Source organism: Chiloscyllium plagiosum, chromosome 5 (genome assembly GCF_004010195.1).
Source record: "Chiloscyllium plagiosum isolate BGI_BamShark_2017 chromosome 5, ASM401019v2, whole genome shotgun sequence".
Taxonomy (NCBI): domain Eukaryota; kingdom Metazoa; phylum Chordata; class Chondrichthyes; order Orectolobiformes; family Hemiscylliidae; genus Chiloscyllium; species Chiloscyllium plagiosum.
Window position 1 is genome coordinate 68,194,832 of NC_057714.1, and position 22,678 is coordinate 68,217,509.

At 38.3% G+C, this 22,678-nt stretch overlaps 1 protein-coding gene across 8 annotated transcripts in view; it reads right to left on the minus strand.

Moving 5' to 3' along the window:
• The window catches only part of akap9 (A kinase (PRKA) anchor protein 9), a 261,473-nt gene that overhangs the window by 4,663 nt on the left and 234,132 nt on the right, over positions 1 to 22,678 (minus strand). For 7 of the 8 annotated variants that reach the window (XM_043690268.1, XM_043690265.1, XM_043690267.1 and 4 more), the window contains 8 exons: positions 16,454 to 16,710; positions 15,129 to 15,231; positions 9,027 to 9,203; positions 7,481 to 7,684; positions 6,996 to 7,228; positions 4,847 to 4,932; positions 3,624 to 3,780; positions 971 to 1,110 (listed from right to left, as the gene is read on the minus strand). In XM_043690268.1, coding sequence (XP_043546203.1) covers positions 971 to 1,110; positions 3,624 to 3,780; positions 4,847 to 4,932; positions 6,996 to 7,228; positions 7,481 to 7,684; positions 9,027 to 9,203; positions 15,129 to 15,231; positions 16,454 to 16,710 — 1,357 coding nt within the window. The remainder of the gene's footprint in view (positions 1 to 970; positions 1,111 to 3,623; positions 3,781 to 4,846; positions 4,933 to 6,995; positions 7,229 to 7,480; positions 7,685 to 9,026; positions 9,204 to 15,128; positions 15,232 to 16,453; positions 16,711 to 22,678) is intronic. The other variant, XM_043690266.1, reaches the window with a different exon arrangement.

The window sequence follows — 22,678 nt, forward strand, 5'->3', positions numbered from 1 at the left end:
GTTAAATCTGGATTTTTGTACCCAAGAATGTGCTGGATAAAGGTGATTTTGTACACTTTTCACTGTTACTCCTGTATCTCTGTACTGGAGTACACATGACAAGAAACCTAATTCTAAAATTCATTACCTTTGGGCAATCCTATAGTCATCTATGCATACTACCGACGTGACTATTCCTACACAGTGCTATCCCAGGTTGCTGACTTTCAGTGGAGGGAGACTGCAGATGGAGAATGATTTTGTGTATCATCTCAATATGGGTGCCAGGACTCTGACCTGGCTGGTTGACTGATAGCAAAGAACATAGAAATCATATTAATAAAAAGTAGTATGAAGATGGCAGCCTTCCTGCATTACACCCAATGGACACATGTGAATCAAGTATTGCAATGCCTGCACATATCTGACACTTAATCTAATTTAACCCCCAGAGGTTCATGACAAAATTAGGATTTAGTAGACCAATAAAGCTCACTTCAAAAAACACAATTTGAATGGATAAAAGTACAGTTTTCAAAATGCTGTACCATCAGGTGCACCATAACTAGGAATGTCATCCCAGCTTGGGTTGATCATTGTCTGAAACCAGATTCTAGATTAGAGTGGTGCTGGAAAACCACAGCAGTTCAGGCAGCATCCGAGGAGCAGGAAAATCGACGTTTCGGGCAAAAGCCCTTCATCAAGAATAGAGCCTCTATTCCTGATGAAGGGTTTTTGCCCGAAATGTTGATTTTCCTGCTTCTCAGAAGATGCTTGAATTGCTGTGCTTTTCCAGCACCACTCTAATCTAGAATCTGGTTTCCAGCATCCGCAGTCCTTGTTTTTACCCATTGTCAGAAACAATCCAATAAGAAATATCAAAGATGATGTGCAAGCAGGTTACTGGCCTGCTGAAGGAGGCTAGATAACTCACTGCACCCATCTTCAGGAGAGATTAAACTCTGTTTATCTGTACTGAAAAATACATTACCTGATTGCACACTTCCCAGTCGTCTCTGCAATGCTTCTAATCTATTAATATAATCAGTTAAAGCTCTGTCAGGGTCATAACTTTGCAGGTGTGAGGATGCCAAAGAACTTGGATTAGAATCAGGTAGGCTTGATTGATACCTAGGATAAAGAGGAAAAATAATTGGATACCTAGATCCACAGTTCCAATGAACACTTCCTCAAACTGACACAGTAATTATCTGCTAATGATCTAATGACAAACAGAAACTCCTTAAACCAGTGGAACATGACTGGAGTTACGTGGAAGGATTACAGTTGCCTTCTCAAACATTTTTGTTCATTTACATACATAAAATGACATGTAATCAGAATAGTTAAGTAAAAATACTTTAAAACTTCTCTGTGCAACAGCAGTCACTGAATTTTCAAATTGGTGTTTGACAGAGACATGAATGAGGAGTTCTTGATATAGTTTGTCAGCATAGGGAGGTGCCAGTGTTGCACCGGGTGGACAAAATTAAATGTCACAAGACACAAGTTTATTTGAAATTGCAAGCTTTCAGAGTGCTGCTTCTTTGTCAGGTGAAGTCCTCTACACCTGATGAAGAAGCAGCACTCCAAAAGCTTGTGATTTCAAGTAAACCTGTTGGACTACAACATGGTGTCATACAGTCATAGAAATGTACAGCACAGAAACAGACCCTTCGATCCAACTCGTCCATGCTGACCAGATACCCCAACCCAATCTAGTCCCACCGGCAAGCACCCAGCCCATATTTCTCCAATCCCTTCCTATTCATATACCCATTCAGATGCCTTTTAAATGTTGCAATTGTACCAGCCTCCACTGGCAGCTCATTTCATATACGTACCACCCTCTGCGTGAAAAAGTTGCCCCTTACGTCTCTTTTATAAATTTCCCCCCTCACCCTAAATCTATGCCCTCTAGTTCTGGACTCCCCCACCCCATGGAAAAGACTTTGTCTATTTACCCCATCCATGCCCCTCATGATTTTATAAACCTCTATAAGGTCACCTCTCAGCCTCCGACGCTCCAGGGAAAACAGCCCCAGTCTATTCAACGTCTCCCGAAAGCTTAAATCCTCCAACCCTGGCCACATCCTTGTAAATCTTTTCTGAACCCTTTCAAGTTTCACAATATCCTTCCGATAGGAAGGGAAGAACTGCACGCAATATTTCAACAGTGGCCTAACCAATGTCCTGTACAGCTGCAACATGACCTCCCAACTCCTGTACTCAATACTCAGACCAATAAAGGAAAGCATACCAAACGCCTTCTTCACTATCCTATCTACCTGTGACTCTACTTTCAAGAAGCTATGAACCTGCACTCCAAAGTCTCTTTGTTCAGCAACAGTCCCTTGGACCTTATCATTCAGTGTTCCAAGTCCTGCTAAGATTTGCTTTCCCAAATGCAGCACCTCACATTTATCTAAATTAAAACGCCATCTGCCACTCCTCAGCCCACTGGCCCATCGGATCAAGATCCCGTTGTAATCTGAGGTAACCTTCTTCGCTGTCCACTACAACTTCAATTTTGCTGTTTTCTGCAAACTTACTGACTATACCTCTTATGCTCACATCCACATCATTTATATAAATGAGGAAAAGTAGTGTACCCAGCACTGATCCTTGTGGCACTCCACTGGCCACAGGCCTCCAGTCTGAAAAACAACCCTCCACCACCACCCTATGTCTTCTACCTCGAGCCAGTTCTGTGTCCAAATGGATAGTTTTCCCTGTATTCCATGAGATCTAACCTTGCTAACCAGTCTCTGATGGGGAACCTTGTCGAACGCCTTACTGAAGTCCATACAGATCACGTCCACCACCCTGCTCTCATCAATCCTGCTTCAAAAAAACTCAATCAAGTTTGTGAGACATGATTTCCCACACACAAAGCCATGTTGACTATCCCGAATCAGTCCTTGCCTTTCCAAATACATGTACATCCTGTCCCTCAGGACTCCCTCCAACAACTTGCCCACCACTGATGTCAGGTTCATGGGTCTAAAGTTCCCTGGCTTGTCCTTACCACCTTTCTTAAACAGTGGCTCCAATCTTCTTGCACCTCACCTGTGACTATCAATGATACAAATATCTCAGCCAGGGGACCAGCAATTACTTTTCTAGCTTCCCACAGAGTTCTAGGGTACACCTGATCAGGTCCAGGGGATTTATCCATTTTACGCATTTCAAGACATCCAGCACTTCCTCCTCTGTAATATGGACATTTTTCAAGATGTCATCATCTATTTCCTTACATTCTATACCTTCCATGTCCTTTTTCACATAAACACTGACATAAAATACTGGTTTACTATCTCCCCCATCTCCTGCAGCTCACACAAAGGCCTCCTTGCTGATCTTTGAGGGGCCCCATTTTGTCCCTAGTTACCCTCCTGTCCTTAATGAATTTGTAAAAACCCTTAGGATTTTCCTTAACTCTATTTGTCAAAGCTATCTCATAGCCCCTTTTTGCCCTCCTGATTTCCCTCTGTTGTGTGACCTCTGACTTTGATACAGTTGTAACATAGAGAAACTTAAATGTGACTTATTTTTCTCTTTACATGTATAGATTTTATAAAGGTCGATTGGTTGTACATTTCACCACTTCACATGATACAATAACTGTTTTTTAAAAAAATTACCTGGGTTGAGAATTTGTGATTGATCTCGGAGACTCTTGACCAGACCTTTGCCTACTTGTGCTGTGTCTATGCTCTCCAAACAACTCTCTTGTTAGACTTGATTCCAAAGATATGCTCCCAGAATGGAGGAAAGGAGAATCTGCTCTTGGTTCAGTAGCTAGGTTTTATAGAAAATTGATGGCATGAGTGGGAAATGCTCGCCCATTTCATGGTACTTGATTCACAAATAAAGTTCTATATCTGTGATTAAGGTCTTGTTTAAAGTATTGCAGTTATTTTATTAATTTACCAAAGATGGTATGCTTTGTTATACTAGAAGAGAAATAACACTCTACATTGTCTGATTGAAGATGAAGAATTATCAGCAATGACAGAAGTTATGACAAAGTCCCTAACATGTACTGGCATAATCTTCAAACAAAGCTGCATATTACTGACAGAAGGGGGTGAGCTATTGATGGGGATTAGATTACTTACAGTGTGGAAACAGGCCCTTCAGCCCAACAAGTCCACACCGACCCGCTGAAATGCAACCCACCCAGACCCATTCCCCTACATTTACCCCGTCACCTAACACTACGGGCAATTTAGCAAGGCCAATTCACCTGACCTGCACATCTTTGGACTGTGGGAGGAAACTGGAGCACCCGGAGAAAATCCACGCAGACACGGGGAGAATGTGCAAACTCCACACAGTCAGTTGCCTGAGGCGGGAATTGAACCCAGGTCTCTGGTGCTGTGAGGCAGCAATGCTAACCACTGTGCCATCGTGCCGCAGAGAGAGTGAGAGTGAGAGTGAGAGTGAGAGTGAGAGTGAGAGTGAGAGTGAGAGTGAGAATGAGAATGAGAATGAGAATGAGAATGAGAATAAGAATAAGAATAAGAATAAGAATATGGGACAAATATCCAAGTGCTTTCAGACTCTCTTTCATTCCAATGCAGTATGTTTTTTTGAAATTAAACAGATACACCTGTTTAATAGTTCACTGTGTACTCTACAACTTTTGCAACATTGTTGTTATTGCTGTGGAGTTTCCAATCCCAACAGTAGAAAGCTAAAGGCATAATTAGTGGTTATTCTGTACAATTTCAAATGGACAAAATTGAACAAGTGCAAGCATGCAATGTACAGAGAGATTACAGTACATTAAAACTGTTTGCTTTTGCAGAAGGTTTTAACTTCAGCACTAATGCCATTAGTTGACTGATATTGGTGAACTTACCTGACACCTGACTGTCACCATTCCGATTACCAGTCAAACTGCTTGACCCAGCAACTCGTAACCATCTACGGACCAAGAATCGCAACCTGTGGAGAAGATTTAAAAGAAGTCAAGAATTGAAATAAAACTTACTTCATCACAATGATGTGAAAACTTAATTAACAACAACCAACTGGGGTTTCAAAATGTTTAATGCATTAAACTATCCCTTGAATTCTGAGGATATGACCAAAACAAATTAACTGAATTTCAAAGATTAAATCTAATTATAAAATAAATATCCAAATGTGTGTGAACGAATGGAATGGACAATGGTGAATGCAGTCAGAATGTTTGAAAGCATCTGTGGAGTGCAAAACAGAGTTAATGGTTTGAATATTCCCAGCCTGAAGAGGTTAAGCTTGGAGGCATTGTAGCTGGAAAAATATTAATGGCAGCCACCATGTCAGGATGACTCTATGATGCACGCTTGCTGCTGAGGAATTTTACATGAAGGAGCTAGTTATTGGATTGAATGCTTGCTCTACTTATGCGGGTAACCATACTGGTGGAGTGGCATGCAGAGACTGCCCATCTCAATGAATACTGTCTGCCAGGCCATCAGAGACTGAAACTCCATGACTCAATAAAAGAATTCAATCTTGGCCAAGCCCAATCCAAACTCTTTCATGGTTTTGCCAGCCCAGATTTTGTTTATTTCTTCACTATTGTGTAATCTGGTGAGGGCACCTACTTGCTGAGGCACCCTCACAATTTGGTACAAAAGTGCCCATTACTCAAGGTAGCACTATCAAGACTTCAGTGCTGGTTGTCCTCTGATTGCGTCTGTGAAAGCTCACTATGCGTAGGCACAGCAAATTAGTATTTTCTACTTTAGTCTGGATTTCCAACAGGTGCACTAGTTCAGAGTATATTTCAAAACAGGTTCACTTGATTCATACCTGTGACAGTAAGAGAGAGATTATCTAATGAGGAACAGTTAGATAGACTCGGCCTATATCCAGTTGAGTTTAAAATAATGAGAGGTGATCTTGTAGAAATATACAAGATCTTGCAGGGACTGGACAGGGTAGCTGTTAAAAGGTTGTCTCCCGTTGTAGGAGACAGAGTAGAAATGGTTTAAAAGTCAAGAGTCTTCCATTTAAGACTGAAATTGGAGAATTTTTTTTCTCCCTTAGAATGCTGAGTATCTTTGCAATTCTCTTCCCCAGTGAGCAGTGAAAGTGCAGTCATTGAGTAATTTAAGGCGGGGTAGATGGATTCTTGACTAACAAGGGAGTCAAAGGATTTGAGGATGTGCAAGTGCGTGGATTTGAAGCCACAATCAGATCAGCCACAATCTAATTAAGTGGCGGAGCAGGCTAGAGCAGCTAAATGCCTTAGTCCTGCTCCTAATTCATATGCATATGCTCATATGCTTGTAACCTCTGTACATTGCTCAAGAATTTATCTCTGAACACATTTAATTAGTAAATCTGAATTTTATAATAGCCTTGAAACCAATTAGAAATTTGTTTTCTTTCCTACGCAGCAAAGATAAACAGATCTAATTTATACACAATTAGTGTCACTGATCATAACGTATTCAAACAATTAGCAGCAAATTACATATGATTTTTACGTGAATTTGCAAGTCAGCTGATAAGATTTTCAGTTCCAGCAAATGGTACATTTTTCATATTTGGCACAGACAGAAAGAATCTCATAAATTACACACATAGATCACCTAACTACCTTAGTTGATTTGTATCTTGTGACGGTTGGAGGCGGCTTTATTTCAACAACATTTACAGAAATAATACCCAATGAGAGACAAAAATAACATCTGCATCACCTAAACTATTTGTTTTACGTTGTTAATGCCAGTTCTTAAGCTATAGCTGATGCATAACTAACCCATTTATACAATAGCTGCAAACTATATAATGTGAAGGGATTCCAAGACACAGCAAAGGCCTTAATGTCACCTTTAAATCATCTCTTACATACCAATGTTCAGAGTGTTTTTTAGGCAACATGTCCTAAACAGGACTGCAGTTATGCGCCTTGCACTCTTGTCCTTGATAAACTGAGTTAACACTGATCGAACCTGTTTCAGCTAAAATTCCTAAATCTGTAACACCATTTGAAAAAAATTTTGATTGCTTACCTTGAGATTGCTATGGAAACCCTAACCACTGAGCGGAATCTGGTAAAACCTCTGGAACGACGGGTAATAGTCTGTAAATCAGTACAAGATGGGTGACCTCCCATTCGGGCTATAAATGAAAGCGTTGCTTGCTCACATTCTTGAAATCCACCAAGTAGGAGTAGCAAGTATTTCTTTTGATAAATGAGAGCTTTTCGGAACCCTTCTGCCCGCAGATACTTTCCATAAATTCTCTACAAGAGTTCAGAAGAAGAATTCCTATTAAAATGCCAAATCTTATTTCTAGTTTTTTTCCTTCCAGTTACACATTAATCTATTTTTACAAGGCAATCTTTAACATCTTCAAATTCACATTGAAGCTCTTTACATATATTACAAATGCAAATCTACAATGAAACTGAGATATATGTCCATTATGCAATGCTATATTCAAGTTAAATATAATAAACTATAGTCAAAACAACATGCACTTTCAAGTAACTTACCTTTACAGCAACAGTTTCAGAAATTGATCCAAGCAACTGTGTGTGTAAAGATTCACTTCTGGCTTCAGCCTTCATTTTAGATAGTTCTGCCTCTGCCAGCTTTAAGGCCTTCTGCAGGTTAGATTTTTCTCTAGCCCAAACTATTCTTTCTGATTTTATTAGGGCATCAACACAGTCTTGATTATCCACTGGCCTTCTTGATAACTGGAAAATGGAAAAACAGATTTACCAACAGATAAACATAGGAAGAAAAAGGGCAAGTTGTGACACAGACATAACCCATTTATATTTCTTGGAAGATGTTTTGAGTGGGTGGGCACAGATTTGGCAGATAGAAGGTAAATGTGAACTTTACGTTAGCAAGAACAGAAAAGCAACATATTAGTAAGTTGACAGAGACTGCAGAAATGAGATGGGAGAGATCTAGGAGTCACAGTACACAAATCACAAAACATTGCTCATCAGGGACAGCAAGTGATCACAAAGGTAAAAGTTGTTTATTGCTACATTTGCAATGGACATTAGTGAGACTACATCTGGAGTATACTTTATGCAGTTTTGATCTCCTTATACTCTCAGAGAGTATATAAATGCACAAGGATCAGTCAGAGAAGATCCACTCAACTGATACTGGAATGGGTAGGGTTATCTTAGGATGAAAGATTGAACAGGCTGGATCTATATTCATTGGAGTTAAGAAGAATGAGAGGTGATCTTATCTAAACAAAATTGAGATCTTGGTGGGAAATTGACGGGTTGGTCACTTCAAGGCTGTTTGCCATTTTGAGTGGATTTGGCTGGGGGAGGTGTATATTGGGGGTGGGTTTGGAAAAGAAAAAGAACTATGGGACACTGCATAAAAGTTAAGGAGTCTTTTTCTCTCAGAATATTGTGTCTTTGAAACTCTTGCAGAGAGGTGTTGAGAAAAGGTCATTCAATATTTTAAGGCAAGTATTAACACATTTTTGACTAACATGGGAATCAAAGGGCATTATCAGGTGCAGGTAGGAATGTTGAAGTTGAGGCCACAAATAATTAGCTGTGATCTACTAAATTGTGGCTTGAAGCCCCAAGTGGTCTATTTCAGAGATCTTCAAGTATCTAATCTATTCATTTTGACTGTTGCCAACGGGAAGTGGAATTGGCTTTGTGCTATCCAAAGACTGCATCTTCTGCTATGTATTTAAAATCAGGATTTCACATTTTCATCCAACTGCTTAACATTTCAAACTCCTTTTACATGCTCATTTAAATAAACCAAATGCATTTCCTAAATATTGTACACACCTTCATGCTGGAAGCTTCTTTCAGACAAACAAATCTTGAAATTTAGAACAAACAAAATTGTAATGAAATTTATTGATAATTCAGTTCTTATTTACATACACAAATATAAAACCTTTGTCTTCATAGTGTAGGCATTTGCTAACCAAGTTCAGAGTAATGCAGTTAAAACTGCCACATTTGCTGCTGTTTTTATCAATTGTAATATTTACTGAATAGTATGCTTTATTTACTTTGATTAACTTTTATTAATAAAACATACCTGATCACTAGAATTTCGTTGACGGTATTTTCGAACTTCTTCCTGTAATTTCAGTAGACTATTGTGCAGGTCATTCTTTTCTTCTGTGAGTCTGCTGACAAAGCTGGTCAAGTCGGTATTTTGCTTCAAAAGTCGCTCTGTGAGAGCAGCAGTTGATCCACTAGAGGGAATGAGATTCTGTTGGAAAATCATAATTGAACATTTGCTGTAATGAAAGATACTAATGAGAAAAATTTTCAATGTTAAAGATCTTGTTTTCAGCAGACACAATAAAGATTAAAATAAAACAAAATCAGAGTCTCCATAGGTTAAAAAGGAGACATTGTTGCAAACGGATATATACTTCAAAATTATCCAATTAAAATCAATCCATCTTCAACATTGCTGAGGATACTTGCTTAATTCTGCACCATTAAGGTAAATGACAGGTGCCAGGGAAACTCAGTGCTCTAAAATTCTGACGTATTTATGCTTTTATTTCATGCAATATCAACCAATGTAACATTCTAACATTCAGAGGGATGCTCACTCACGGGACATGGTGCAAAACCACAAAATTCTCATTCTATTTCCATACAGATGTAATCGACAGAGATAACTTTCTTACACTACACCTACACTTTAATAATACTTCATTGGCTATAAAGTGCTCTCGGACATCCTTAAGGTCAATGAAAGATGCAAAATATATACATGCCTTCTTTAACTTTCCTTTCCAACTGAACTGAAGCTTCATATCCTAATACCCTCAGCTTTCAGCTTCTCAACAAATCTTTGGATCCAACTTGCTAATTTACTTCTAGTGCAAGTCTGTCATGTAGGATATTGTCAAAAGTTTTGTGAAATTGATACAAACTAGTACATTTGCAGATGACATGAAAATTGGAAGTATCGTGGACAGCAAAGAAGGTTACCTCAGAGTACAACGGAATCTTGATCAGATGTGCCAATGGGCTGAGGAGTGGCAGATGGAGTTTAATTTAGATATATGTGAGGTGCTGCATATTGGAAAAGCAAATTAGAACATGACTTATATACTTAATTGTAAGGTCCTAGGGAGTGTTGCTGAACAAAGAGATTTTGGAGTGCAGGTTAGTAGAGTCGCAGGTAGATAGGATAATGAAGAAGGCATTTGGTATGCTTTCCTTTTTTGGTCAGAGTATTGAGTACAGGAGTTGGGAGATCATGTTGCAGCTGTATGGGATATTGGTTAGCTGTATGGGATACTGGTTAGGCCACTTTTGGAATATTGCATGCAATTATGGTCTCCTTCCTATCGGAAGGATGTTGTGAAACATGAAAGGGTTTGGAAAAGACTTACATGGATGTTGCCAGGGTTGGAGGATTTGAGCTATAGGGAGAGGCTGAACAGGCTGGGGCTGTGTTGCCTGGAGCATCAGAGGCTGAGAGGTGACCTTATAGAGGTTTATAAAATCATGAGGGGCATGGATAGGATAAATAGACAAAGCCTGGGTGAGGAGTCCAGAAGTAGAGGGTATAGGTTTAGAGTGAGAGGGGAAAGATATAAGAGAGAACTAAGGTGCAACTCTTTCACACAGAGGGTGATACATAAATGGAATGAGCTGCCAGAGGAAGTGGTGGAAGCTAGTACAATTGCAATATTTAAAAGGCATCTGGATGGGTATATGAATAGGAAAGATTTGGAGGGATATGGGCTGGGTGCTGGCAGGCGATTGGGTTGGGATATCTGGTCAGCATGGACGAATTGGACTGAAGGGTCTGTTTCCGTGCTGAACATCCCTATGACTCTAAATGCTCAACTCATCAAGTTTCCTTGTTAACTTCATTAAAAAATTAATCTCATTGATCAAACATTGATAGGTGCTTAACAAATCCATGCTGTCTTTGTTTAATCCATGTTTCCCTAAATGAAGATTTTTCCCATTCCTCAGAATTTTCTTCAATAACTTTTCCACAGAGTTATTCCTAATTACCCATTAATTATCCCTCTCTCCCTATTAAACAATGATATAATGTTAGCTGTGCTCTCAGCCTTTGGCACCACCACTATAGTCAAAGAGAACTGGAAAATTATGTTTGAGTTTCTGTTGTTTCCTTCTTGCTTCCTAGCCTCGAAAAGATTTTGTTTGGGACTGCATACACGAGGGTATCCGGAGTTGTACGCACATTGAAAAGAAGTTAAGCTCCATAATGCTTCATTTCTAACAATGTTAATTTTGTCTAATATCTCACACTCCCAACACACAGGTTAGCCTTATGGTCTTAGTTTCAATAATAACTAAAAAAATCATACTCCCAGGATTTAAATCTGCTCTCCATTCATTTGCCTTATTCCCTGCATTTCTTGCACTTGAGTGTATACCATTTAACATTGTCAAATTCCCATGTTGCCTGTAGAGTTTAGTCTTCCTTTCTCTTCCAAACATGTTTACTAATCTTCTGCCTTTCATTTCCAAATTTTCTTCTCACCTTTCTGAATCAATTCTTAGGATCCCAATCCGAGGCTTAGTTATTTCAAACCCTCCTGATTAGCATCTGCAATGATACTTTACCCAATCTTGTTAAGGCGTAACTCATTCGGTTTGTAGATTGTATCTCATCAGAAGCAGTCACAACACTTCAGAATTAAAGCTCCATTTCACCTCCCTCACACTAACCTCTCAAGCCATGCACATATCAGGTAAATCATCTCACTTCTGAACTCAAATACGAGAATAATTACTGAAAGCAATACAGAATTTTTACTTTGAGGTTGCGTTTTCCCTAGGTCCTGAAACTCTGTCTTCAGACTTCATCCCTCTTTCAACTTAAATAAGGGCAATTATAGATAGAAAGACAATGAAGCAGGAGTTGCCTAAAGCAGGTTGGGAAATGGACTAAGGGGAAAGCCAGCAGATGAGAAGTAGCAGTATTTAAGCAAATTTTCAATTCTGCTCAGCAAAACTTTATTCTGGTCAAAAAAGATTAGATGAGAAGAATGAACTACCCGTGGTTAATGAAGGCTGTCAAAGAGAGCATCCAATCAAAAACTAAGGCATACAAAGTGGCACAAGTGATAAGCCAGAGGATTTCTTTTAATAAAGGGAACCAGCAGCAATGACTTGAAACCTAATAAAAAGGGAGAAGATTGATTCGGAAAGTAATAGTAAACATTGAGAGGATGTTTCCTCTTATGACATAATCTAGAACAAAAGGTCATAGCTTTAGGATAAGGAATAGCAAATTTAAAACAGCGATGAGGAGAAATGACTTCTCCCAAATGCTCATGAATCTGTGCAATTCATAATCCCAGAGTGCAGTGAATGCTGGGACATTGATTGAATTTAAGGAGCAGATAGACAAGAGTTTTAATTAGTAATGGATTGAAGGGTTATGAAGAGCAGGCAGTAATGTCAAATTGAACCTGAGATGATATAAGCCATGAGCATATTGAATGGCAGAGCAGGCTCAAGCTGCTGAATAGTCTACTGTTGCTTCTACTCCTTACATTTTTATATTCTAAATATAATGACCAACAGCAAGAGTTCTAGGGGATATAAAAAGAAAGTGACTAAAGTGAGCGTAGGAGCCTTGAACGATGCAATGGGGCATTTGATAATGGGAAACCAGGAAATAACAGATAATTTAAACCAATATTTTATACTGATCATCATGGTGGACAACACTATAAACTTGCCAAAGATAACAGATAAAGAAGCTGCTAAATGGGAGGAGAGGGTTTATAACAGTTTCTATCATCAGTGACAATTTATTTGACAAATTAATGGACAGAAGGACCTGGTGGCCTGCTTCCAAATATTTTAAACAAAGTGGAAGCATTAGGCGAAATATTGCAGAACTCACTGAATTCTGGGAGGATATTTGCAAATCCCTGATCAAGAAAGGAGGGAAATGAAAGCAGGAAGACATAATTAAAGACATAGCAGGACATTTAGAAAAGCTAATGAAATCAAACAAAGTCAACATGGGTTTTGTGAAAGAAAAATGATGTTCCACAAACTTGCTTCAATTTCTTGAGGTTATAACAAGCAGAGTTGACAAAAGGGAGCCAACAGATGTGGTACTTAGATTTCCAGAAAACACTCGATTAGGTGCCATATAAAATATTATTTCACAAGGCAGGAACTCAAGATATTGGGGCTAATTATTAGCATGGACTGAGGTTTGGCTAACACACAGAAGAGCTGCAATTAAAGGTACTTTTACAGGCTGGAATGATGTAACCAATTGATTGCCACAAGGAGCAGTCTTATGACCTCAAATATTTATTATCTATATTAATGACTTGGAGAACTAAAGGACCTAAGGGGCAACTTTTTCACGTGGAGGGTTGTGTACGTATGGAACAAACTGCTGGGAAAAGTGGTGGAAGCTGGTACAATAACAACATTTAAAAAGCATCTGGAGGTGTATATGAATAGGAAAAGTTTAGAGAGATATGGGCCAAATGCTGGCAAATGGAACTAGATTAATTTAGGATATCTGTTCGGCATGGACGAGTTGGACTGCAGGGTCTGTTTCCGTGCTGTACGTCTCTATGACTCCGACTGTATGACTGGGCAGAGTGCAATATATCTAAATTTGCTGATGACACAAAATAGATGAGAGAGCATGTTGTGAAGAGGACATAGATAATCTAGGTTGGGTGAGTGACTGGGTAAAATCTAGGCAGATAGAGTTTAATTTAGGAACTGAGAGATCATGTACTTTGTTGGGAAGAATCAAAGGCATGCTATTAGTTTAATGGAGTGACATTTGAAAAAATGCAGATCTTGTGCATCAAACACGAAAGTTTAGCATACATGTGTAGCTGGTAATTAAGGTGACAAATAAAACTTTGGCCTTCATTGCTAACAAGTTGGAGTTTAAAACTAGGGAAAGCTTGTTACAACTGCAGGGGGTCTAGCTGATATTGTGGAATATTGTGTTCAATTTTGGTTCCCATATTTAAGAAAATATATTTTGACATTGGAGGTAGTTCAAAAAAGATTCACGGGCTGATTTCTGGGATGAAGTGGTTGACTGATTGAGAACTGTCTTTATTAATTATAGAAGAATAAGGAGTGATCTTATTGAAACATACAAGATTCTGAGGTACTTAACAGGGTAGATATTGAGGAGACTTTTCTATTAATGAAGAAATCTTGAACTAGGGGACATGGTTACAGAATAAGGGGACATTTACTTAAAACTGAGATACAAAGGAATGTCTTCTCTCATTGGGTAGTGAATGTGTGGAATTTGGCATCCCAGACAGTTGTGAAGGTTATACCACAGAAGTATTTAAGAAGGAGGTAGATAGATTTTTTAAATATCAAGGATGTTATAGAATGACAGAGCAAGATTAAGGGGCTGAATGGCCTACTCCTATTTCTTATGCTGTGTTCTACCTAGCCATGGTGCCCAAAAGGTAATTGATTTTAATAAGAACACAAGTTTCTGCTCAAACTAATGAGTGCACTTTATATATTGTAAACCATGGCACTAAAAAGTGGTCATGCTATTTACATAGACAAATGAGCTAATGGGACCTTACTGGACCAGACCAGCAACACAGGGTAGCAGCTGTATTCTAAATAGATGTCTTATTGAATGGAAGACCGTCAAGGACACTGCAATGTTGGACCCAGAAAACATTGCATTGATCATATCCAAAATTTAACATAAAAGCTTAAAATCACAGCTTAAGGACTTGTAGAAATCTTGGATCTCCAGGGAATAACTAAACATAAAGTAACTTCCTGCATTTTAAAAAAGTCTATTGTACTTTGAATTAATGCGATATTTATTTATCTGCTTCTTGTGGGGAAGGAACTGAACTACAATTGGTGTTTATGAGGAAATAAGGGATAATGTTCAAGGACAGAGGTATACCTGGCTATATGTTAAGACAATCCTTTTATTTAAAAAGTTCTGCCACCCAAAGCTCAACAGTCAAATCTTAATTTATCCAGGCAGGGTTGATTGAAAAGGATAAAATTTCAGCTGCTTTTGTTTTTAGCAGATGTTAAAAGCTCCATTTTGTTGCTTAGCTCACAATCCAGCAGTAGAAAGATAACTGAGAGACCGCAGGATTGAACACAGAACACAATACCAGATCTTTAGTGTAATTTAACTCACCTCTGGAACAGGGATTTGCAACTGCAATGCAATGTCCTGAATGTTATTCTGTAACCAGGTCAGGTCTTCATCATCTGTGGTTTCACTGCTGTGCTGCATTCTACTTTAAATGAATAATGAATTTCAGCTGAAGATACTCAAAATTGTAAAATAAGTAAAATTGGCATAAATACTAACATCAAGCAATGTTAACATTTCAATTGTTTTGTTAAGTGAGTTTCTTTTCTAGTATCACACAAATATCACACTAAACATTGAACATATTCTCTTTAGGGCCTGCTACTAAGACGACAGAAATGTCTCCAATGTCAAGTGACACTTCTATTCAGGAGGGAAGAGGATGAATGTTTTTAAAAAACTTTAAAGACTTTAATTACAAATGTTAAATAACAGCACTAGTATGAAATACAAACTAAACTAAAGATAATATATATTCATCAGCTGCACAGAAATACAAGAATAATTTCCAATCTTTTAAAAATTGTTTCTTCCAATGACAAGTGCCAAAGAAAACTGAACATTGGAAATAAGCATGGGCAATAAATGTAGGCTTAGCCAACAGTACCCTCATTCCACAAATTAAAAAGAAAATGGCCCCTTGTCACTTTCAGAGTGAACGTTTCCCTGTAGCAAATAAAGCTGACCCATGTGAGCTTTGATTATTTTGCATAAATGTTTACAGGGAGGGAACTGAGAGCACGATTAGAGGTTTGTTGAGTACAGATAAGAAGATAAAGAAATCACACAACTGTAGAATGTAACAGGGGAACTTCACTAATTTTCTGACATTCTGTTGCCTGTCTATTAGCCAATGAGATAGACATTGGCTATTTTCTGGCTCAGAGACTGAATGGCAGAGGGTAGCACATGTCAGGCATGACTGAAAGAACTGTAATATAACAAGTAGGAAAGATAGAAATAATGATGACTAGTGCAGGGGAAAGGGCTCCATCTCTACCAGAGAGCAAAGACTGGGAAGGAGAGTGTACTGTTCATGCCAGCTGGAGGTTCAGGAATTTGGTTTGAGAAGTGTTCATGCTCACAAGTAGTGATATAAAAAGCAAATAAATTTGTCCAACTGCTCCTCTCTCCAATAGATGCTGAGTCATGGAAAACCTCAGGCCAGTCTTAAATTTAAATCAAATTTCCAACTGACCAGGTGCAAACCTATTTAAATAAAGGAATTAAGTTCCTAGCTCTCGGTGGTGAGATGCAGACATACAACCTAATGACATACAAAAGACAACGTTCATGTATGGAGGAGTTTCAGTCACAATACATTAACATTTTTGAATCCCCATTATTCATTTCAACACTCTTTATACCTAGTAATAACTTTGTTGGCCAACATTCTAAGTTTGGAAATAATCAGCTGCATCTTCTGTCTGATGCGTTCCATGTTAATATTTTCTCCAGATGCGCTGCCTCCTCCATCAATTTCAGTACCATTCACTGATTCAGTATACCATTGCTCGCTATAAACTGAGGCATCCTTTCCATTCTCTGTTGCTGCCAACTTTTGGTGCATAATCCAGTTTCTTGTTCTATCAGTTGAAAGCCCAATGTTGCAAGTATTCTGCAACTGCAGGGAAACAAAAATCAGTTTAACAATGTGTATGAAAAATAAACTAATAGTCCACTCTCATGACCATTTATATTTACGTATATACCAGAATAATTTGTGTTTTAGTTTGGTGTTCATCAACCACGTACTACACATTCTTTTGATCTATCTCAAAAAGATATCACTTTTGGCAACAAGTTAAGAATGAGTACATCCCTAGCTTAAAAAAATAAATTGGTTAATCTTCAAAGAGCAAGCCAAGAGAGCCAAGAGAAAAATTTCATTTTTCTGAGAAATAGATTTCAAAATCTGGTCCTGGTGGAAAAGCTGTTGGTACACATGGATAGGTTGCCTTTCAAAGATAGTTGCATTAACAGGTATTAATAGAATATGATCATGAATTCTTTGGTGCATATGAACAGTGGCTGAAGAGGTCTTTCACTGCTAATAATATCCTGGATAGCCCTGATAATCAAACTATGGGGTAACAAGTATGGAAAATTCAAAGATTTGCTTGCCCCAACTAACTGAAAAGACATGTCACTGTCAGACATTTTGGACCTGCTTGAGCAGCATTATAGTTCCACCACTGGAGATTGCTGCAAGTTATCAGTTTGGAACAAGGGATCAATTGCCCAGTGAGGGCATTGCAGAGTTTATTGTGGCTTTGAAAATTAAGGAGAATTTCAAGAAAGACTGTTATGGGTCAGAGTTTCGTGCATTTTAAAAGTGAGGGCAGATGTATTAAGTTCCTGACCTTGCCAAATAGCAGTTTTCACCGATATGGTGGAATACGACACAAGAATAGTCAATTGTCAGTCAGTACTGAAGTAAATAAGCTTCATTAGATTATGCCAAAAGTTCCAATCAAGGCAATTATATAGTCTTGTCACCATGTTATACCTTTGTGGGGCTGTGAATTGTCCATTTCTGCAGTCAGAATGCTACAGTTACAAAAAGGGCCATCTTGCCAAGGCATTGATTTGATTTGATTTGATTGTGATATCAGAAGCTGGACAAAATACTGACAAGGAGGACATGATACAAGTGAACATTGGCAAATAGTAGCAGCTCATTGACTGCTACTGCGATCTTTTCAATAAAAAGCACAACAACGTTAAATGCAAGTTCACAGTCTATTATCATCCGAGTAATACTGAATGGAGTTTTATTGGACAGGGAGTTTGATATGGAATTTCAGCATGACACTGAATAGCTATCAAAAACGAATTAGCATCAGTTGAGAAATCACATCTAAAATTAAGGAATTGTAGAGGATATAAAATTTCTATAATAGTCAATTACAAAGAGCAATGGGCAAAATTACCAACTGTCATAACGAAGTGTCAACAACTAGTCCCACTCAGAAGGAACTGATTAAAAACAGTGAAATTACTCTCAAATATGATTGTTCACATAGAAATGAAACACACAATGCAAGATGAGTGATTGTCAAGAATCCTCAGTTGTTTCAATGGAACTGAACACCTGATTCAAGGACAAAGGGTACTTGGGCTGCACCCATAATGGTCGGGCCAAAGGCAAATGGCTGTTTGACACGATGTGGAGATTATAAAGTAACTCACAATAATTTGCCAAATGTCAAAAATCTATTCATTGTGTTGTTCAGAGACCAGGTTTCTTCAAAGTTAGATCTGATATTTCCCTTTCCACAAATAAAATTGACAATGAGTTAAAGTCATATTTCATAATTAACAGTCACATAGGTCTACTTCAGTTTCCATTCAGTGTTTCTGAGTCCTCAGAAATTTTGAGTTGGTGAACGAAATGTTGCAAGGAATTCAGGGATTATGTTACTTGAATGACAGATTTGCTTGAGATCCAAACAGGCAGACCCATGATGAGAAGCTGAAAAAGGTATACAAATATTTAGAAAAGCATGAAGGTCAACTGAAAGCAGTTAAAGGGAAATGTTTCAAAATTCTGTAGTGTAGTTGGATCTCTCAGTAGCCAAAGATAGGTAACACCCTATCCAGAGAATGGTTCAAAACACTAAGAAATGCTCCACACCCTCTACACTCTATTAGAACTATTTTTGGAGTAGTGAATTATTTCAAGAAATTCATACCAAATTTGGCTACCTTTTTGCATCCATTAAACAAACTTTTTGAAAAAGGGTGTTCCATAGTTTTTGATAAAGGAGTATGACAAAGCACTCAAGCTGCATTAAAATAAATGCAAAGGTGGGAAGTGCTTATGTATTGTGGTGTCCAAAAAGATTAAATTATCGTGTGATGAATGTCGATGCAGTGTAGCTATTGTGATCTCTCAAATGTTAGATAAATGCTGGAAGTGCTTTCAGGAGAGATATTTTGCACACAAAAAGCAATAGATGTTCGAAATTCTATTTCACAAATGGCAGTTGTTGCTGGATAGGTTGTTAATTTAAATTTGAGATTGATCAATTTTTATTCAACAAATGTATTACAGGATATGTGCCAAAAGCAGGTACACGGAGTTAAGCTACACTTCAACCATGACCTCACTGTATCCCTCTTAGAATACAAAATTAGTGGTTAAGTTAGATTTGTGGATAAATGGAAAACAAAATAAATTGTATTGAATTTTGAGTACCGTATACCATATTAAAGACAAAGGAGTCTAATACCACCTTGTGGTCATTGGCACATATCTATATAACTGAATAACCCAGTTTTTAATTCAATGTTGACCTCCCATGTGCTAAACACTATTTAATATGTTTTGAAAATATATCAAAGACTTTAATTTCAGCAATACCATTTCAAACAAATTTCAGTCTTTTATATTATAAAGTTTTTATAAAACTGAAACCCAATACCTTTATGGTTAAACTTGTATGCATTAAGAACATAATACTATTACAATGCTTCTAAAGTAACATCACTAAGCAGAATTTAGGGATTCTCAGTTGGTTGAATATACGTTTTGGCACTTATTCATGATTTTAAAAAGCAGAGATACATTCAACCCAATAAACTATTTGACATAGTAATGGACGCCAGAGTGGGGCCAGTGACCAAGGATTCAAACTCTGAAAACACAGAGGAAGGAAAACATATGAAAAAGGCAATACAACATTGGTAAAGTGTGTAGGAAAATAGATATTCGACAAATAAAAATGGCTTTAAAACAAACTACTGGTGATACAGTATTTTTCTGAATTTTGATATGTGTCAACTAAATCATTGTGGTCACATTCAAGTCTCTACATTCCTATGTCGCTTTGTATTTTATTAGGTTTGTATGAAGAGGCCTTCCTTGTTTACTCTTTCATATTACAGAAACAGAAAACTGTGCCACAGTATATTTTTGTTTGATACCACATGGCAGAAACAGTTTTCTAAGAAGTGACTCATGTTGAAGTGAACAACAATACAGTACAACCTTGATTATCCAAACATCAATTATCCGAATTTCACATTTTCCAAATAAGATCTCAAAGTCCAGTAAAAACGGCATTAGGCAACTCAGCATTCAGTTATCAGTTAAACAGCATTATAGAGTGTATTGCCGGATAACCGATAAATGTTCGATAACTGGCTCTCAAATTATGATAGAACAGTTGTCGGTTAAACTGCATTATGGCACGCATTGCTAGATGACAGAGAAATGTTCAGATAACCAGCACTCATAAATTATCGCTTGTTTACGATCAGATCGATTATCTGAACGATCAATTATCTGAACAAAATACTCCCGGCCAGTGTCGTTTGCATAATCGAGGTTCTACTGTATTTCCTTTAAGCATGAGAAAAGCAAACTGCAGGTTATATTAATAGACTGGGAGTACACTTGGAAAAACTTGTGAAACCTGTTGAACTGCTCTAGCGCTCAGCTGCACGCTACAAAAGAAACTGGTATGAAATCAAAGAACTGTGGATGCTGGAATTCTGAAATACAAGCACAATATGCTGGAGAAACTCAGCAGGTTCAGTAGCAGCCGTGAAGAGACGCTTCAAGTCGGGATGAGTCCAGTTCTAATGAAGGGCCACTGGACTTGAAACATTTACTGAGAGTTTCTGTCTACAGATGCTGCCAGACCTGCCTGAGTTTGACTAAAAACTGGTATTGAGAATGCAAAATGAGGGATTTGGCATATGATTATTGACGACTTTTTTTTTCATTTGTGGACAACTGATTAAAAGCTTATCGTAAATTTTGTTAACAAGATCTTGTTGGCTAAACTAATAGAATTTAACATAAATTTCGCTCTGGTTAGTTTATTTTATGAAAAATAAAATACTACAGATGCGTGACATTTAAAATAAACGCAAAGTGCTAGAAAATAGCAGTATTGGCAGCATCTGTGTAAAGAAAAACAGGGTTAATTAGTCAATTTGAATATGACTGAATAAGTCATATTTGAACCAAATGTTAACTTTGTTTCTCTCTTGATCCGTTTTATGCTGCTAAATTTCATGTTATTTTGAAATGTACAAAATAGATAGATTTTATTTCTCCTAGACTAGCCTAGATCAAGATGACAGGGAGAAAGTGACGACTGCAGATGCTGGAGATCAGAGCTTAAAAATGTGTTGCTGGAAAAGCCTAGATCAGCCAAGTTACAAGGCAAATGTTCCTCATTTGTGCAAAAAAGTGAAACTCTGAGAATGATTACATTACTTTTGAGGGTAATTGCTCAAGAAAGAAAGCGTCATGATTATGATTGCAACCCAATATTTGATTTTGTCATTGTAATGTGGTGAAAATGTGTTGCTGGAACAGCGCAGCAGGTCAGGCAGCATCCAGGGAACAGGAGAATCGACGTTTCGGGCATAAGCCCTTCTTCAGGAATGAGGAAAGTGTGTCCAGCAGGCTAAGATAAAAGGTGGGGAGGAGGGACTTGGGGGAGGGGCGTCGGAAATGTGATAGGAGGAAAGAGTTCAAGGTGAGGGTGATAGGTCAGACTGGGGTGGGGGCGGAGAGGTCGGGAAGAAGATTGCAGGTTAGGAAGGCGGTGCTGAATTCAATGGATTTGACTGAGACAAGGTGGTGGGAGGGGAAATGAGGAAACTGGTGAAATCCGAGTTCATCCCTTGTGGTTGGAGGGTTCCTAGGCGGAAGATGAGGCGCTCTTCCTCCAACCGTCGTGTTGTTGTGGTCTGGCGATGGAGGAGTCCAAAGACCTGCATACCCTTGGCAGAGTGGGAGGGAGAGTTGAAGTGTTGAGCCACAGGGTGGTTGGGTTGGTTGGTCTTCCGCCTAGGAACCCTCCAACCACAAGGGATGAACTCGGATTTCACCAGTTTCCTAATCTTAGCCTGTTGGACACACTTTCCTCATTCCTGAAGAAGGGCTTGTGCCCAAAACGTCGATTCTCCTGTTCCCTGGATGCAACACATTTTCAGCTCTGATCTCCAGCATCTGCAGACCTCACTTTCTCCTCATTGTAATGTGGCACAAGTGAATGCATTAGAAAAGAATAAAAGTCAAGTTTAGATTCGATACCATACTCATAATCTCTCCAGTTATGTTCCAAATCAGATTTAGTGGAGCTACAACTTTTTGGGTACACAACTGGCTATCCATTTACAATTCTAACGTTTCAACAGATATCGCTCTCATTTAAAGTTTTTGGTTTCACATTTTATACTTTATTTCCTATCTTTGACATTTTACCCCAAACTATGAGAAGCTTATAAAACAAGTTCAATGAAAAACCACAAGACGCGAGAAGACAAGATTTACAGTGGTGCTAGACTTTATGCGGGACTGAAATTAACATGTGGCAATTTTCAGATGTAAATCCATGCCGACAATCAAGTCCCCAGCCGGAATTTTTGTGCACACCTTTGATGTTTGGATGAATGTTTGGATAAACTGAGGTTGTGGATTGTGAAGTTTGGAGCATTTTATGTAAAAGTCACAGCTTTTCTAGTGTGGCACGTATCTATGTCCCAGTGAGCTGTAAGGATGCTTAGATTTTAAGAACATGAGAAATAGGAGTGAAGATGATTGGCTGGCCCCTCCAGCCTGCCTCACC